This window comes from Phytophthora infestans, genomic scaffold, assembly GCF_000142945.1.
Source record: "Phytophthora infestans T30-4 supercont1.8 genomic scaffold, whole genome shotgun sequence".
Classification (NCBI taxonomy): domain Eukaryota; phylum Oomycota; class Peronosporomycetes; order Peronosporales; family Peronosporaceae; genus Phytophthora; species Phytophthora infestans.
In genome coordinates, this window is record NW_003303751.1 from 506,671 (window position 1) to 509,910 (window position 3,240).

A 3,240-nucleotide genomic window follows, 5' to 3' on the forward strand; every position below is an offset into this window, starting at 1 on the left:
TTCATTAACCTCCACAACATCTCAATACCTCCGGCACCTACTTCACAACATTCGTTTGCCTACGCAAACCTCCGCCATTACAAATTTCAAGTATACATTTGTACCACCCATCTTTGAAGTTGAGACCGCAACGAGGTCCGCGCCGTGCGGACCTTGACCATTCTTGCTACGGTCTCCATAGCTAAAAGGACGTCTCGATCTTGACCTTTAAGGCTTTCAGAGCAGGAGTCCTCACTTTCGAACGCGACGTACGAGCACATCGCTGAGCCTCCGAGGCTGGGTTATCACCACCAAGCGCCTGACCAAGACACCACGATCACCTGTCATGCAAGAACAAAAGGTACATCGGTAAAATCATGTCTTGGGCTGCAGCTGCGCGGCACCGATACGATTTCCACATAAAGCAGTACCTCGATGGTAAGATCGGAATTCGGCTAAAAAGGTTGAAGCCCATCATAGCTCTGCTAATCGACCCAAAGCTACAATTGTTACTAAGAGTGTGTCGACTCGGTCCCTTTAGCGGTGGTGGCAATTACTATAAGCTCCCGCGCGTTTCAAGGAATGTTGCAGTCAATGGGCGAATGCCTATGATTGCTGCCGATGCGGCTGTATGCTTAACTTTAGTCTTATAATCTTAATTTCAGTTATTTTATTCGTAATTATTGGCTTAATTTTTTACATAATCGCTGATTGGTCAATAATAATCGTAGGCTTACACTAATGCTCTGGTTTTATACATTAAACCTTGCTCCCGTCTCTTTAAGTTCGTAGCGCTTCTATCACATCTCTGCGTACAAGAACGCGTCCAACCGTTGCTAATTGTCTGGTCTACCTGCCCTAAAAACACGGTTTAATATCGCTAAATATTGATTGAACTGCGACAAAACCCTAACGGCCTCTAGATGGCGAGGGGTTTGAGCGGAGATTACTCTACCATCATTGATGTTAAAGCAGGCTAAGAAATATGTCCGTGTGCGCCATGACCGGGGCTTTGAGCTGGTGCGCTATTAGTTATGGATGAATATCATCAATTCTCCGACCCTACTTAATTTTAGCTTTAGTTTTGGTATTGATCATCAATTATCCATTTTTTGTCATTAGACAACCAATCGTACGGGCTTGACAAAATGATTTGTCCAATCCAAATGGTAAGGGCTAGGTTGGGCCTCGTCGGAGTTGGCTCCGACCTATCGGGACGGAGTGGACATGCAAAATATGGATATGTCAATTCAAATTTTTAGATGCTGACATATCAAATGCATAAAGTGATTTCTCCGACTTCTCCGACCGGTGCAATACGTTCAGTACTCTAGACTCAATTTCCGTCTACAGCTTGCTTACTGCTATACAAATTCTCGAGCGCTAAATACGTCTCTACAGCTGGCAGACAGTGCAGCGTTAGCGAACTCGCTTCGTCATTACAATACATGCAGCAGCCTGTGGTAGGATACGGATTAAGAATTATTACTATTGTAGAATTATATACTAGTAGTAGTACACTAAATATCCAAAGCAGTAGATAGCATACATCAATTCCACGCGTTATGTATTAATTAAACTCAATAGCACCACGGCGCCAGCATTCTCCTGTCCCTCAGCATGCTCACCATTCTACTACTGCTCATGGCTACGTTGACCTTGGCGCCGGCTCCGAAAGCGTATCCTCATCCTACGGAGCGCTTCCAGCTGGAGCAGCGCCACGCTGCTCCACAACTCAGCCTTCCTGACCTCAGGAGTCTCCACCTCCACGATCGCCATCTTGTCTCCGCCGCAGCCACGATCACGCTCTGTACGGACAGCTCAGCAATACTAACGAAATGCAGTAATAGCCAGTCGCATCACCTGCATCGAGCCCGTCCCGCTCACTGACAGCATCGTGTACAGACTGCACAGTATAGCCCCACGGCCAGGTCCAGGTCGCGACACCGCCACGAGATCGCCAACTGATGCAACACATCCAACCGCTCCACCGTGTTCCGGACAACAGCACGGATACACCCGAAAGCAACGCCACCGTGCTGCAACCCCGTAAGTCGACCCATTTGACGCCAGTGGCGCCATATCGCACTCGCTATGCTACTGTTAGCGCACCTGTACGTTGTTTCTCACGCCCGTCGAACATGGGTCCGCTCAATGGCGCGTCCGTGGATTTTCGCGTCCACGGACCGGAAAACAAACCACACGGCAGCGCTGTCAAACAACGGATCGACCACGTCCAGCTCAGCCATCGACAGCAGCGCCACCTCACCGTACCGGCTATCCACACCATTCACCCGCTACCGCCACCCCGCTGCCACCGTTGTCGCTGCATCCGCCACCCGCACACCTCCCTTTCCCTGTCGCAGGCGTCTCCACTCTTGCTCACCACCTCATTCGCTCTCCTCCCTCTTGCCTCTTCCACTCTAGCTCGCCACCATTGCCGCCACTCCACTGGCTCGCTCTCGCGAACGATCTCTCCCTCTCTTTTTTTAACTTATAAGTGCACTTTTCAATTATACAGACAACTCCGTCTAAAGTGGCGCCGGATATAAGAGAAGTTTGAGTGTAAGAGCGGTAAAGACCAGACCAAAATGGAGGCTTTAATAAAATGAAGTCAATCCGGCTATAAGGCTGTTCGAGTGTAAGAGAGCGGCAATAAGAGAGTGGGCCACGTGACTCACTTTAAAACTCGAACGCAGACAATGGTTTCAGCCCGCCAACACCTCACGGTCTACGAGAAGAACGAGCTGCGTCGTCACCATCTCGCCAACCCCAGTCTGTAGCACATCGATCTCCAGCAGTGGGTGGCTACACGTCTCAAGAAGAGGATTGGTGTTTCGACTGTCGGGAAAATTGTAAACCAGCCTCTTGATGCGACACCTGACGGCAATATCAAGAAAAACGCAAAGTGCAGCATGCGGCAATCGAGCCCCAACTTCTGGACTTTGTCCATAACCAAGAGAGCCATGGTCTGCTGTCTGACGGCGTTCTGCAAGCGAAGGCTAACCAGCTAGTGGGGGAGGAGGTCGTTACGATGTCCTGGATTCAGAGGTTTAAAGCCCGCCATGGCGTTTCCCTGCATACCATGCATGGCGAAGCAGGGTCGGTTGACACTGCAAATCTTGGCAAACAGCGTACGGTTCTAATGAAGCTGCTTAATCAGTACAACCCGCACGACATCTTCAACATGGATGAAACGGCGTTGTTTTATAGGATGCTGCCGAGTCAAACACTAGCGACTAGAGCGATCGCAGGAAGAAA

The 3,240-nt window shown here is 49.6% G+C and overlaps 1 protein-coding gene across 1 annotated transcript; it reads left to right on the forward strand.

Annotated features, from left to right (window-relative positions):
- Nucleotides 1-356: 356 nt before the first annotated feature.
- On the forward strand, nt 357-2,531 carry PITG_06244 (uncharacterized protein; the record flags this gene model as incomplete). The annotated part of the gene is made up of 5 exons (XM_002998358.1): nt 357-417; nt 1,102-1,148; nt 1,567-1,789; nt 1,911-2,028; nt 2,501-2,531. 5 exons carry the CDS (start codon nt 357-359, stop codon nt 2,529-2,531), a joined length of 480 nt encoding a protein of 159 aa, XP_002998404.1.
- Between the last annotated feature and the right edge of the window lie 709 nt (nt 2,532-3,240).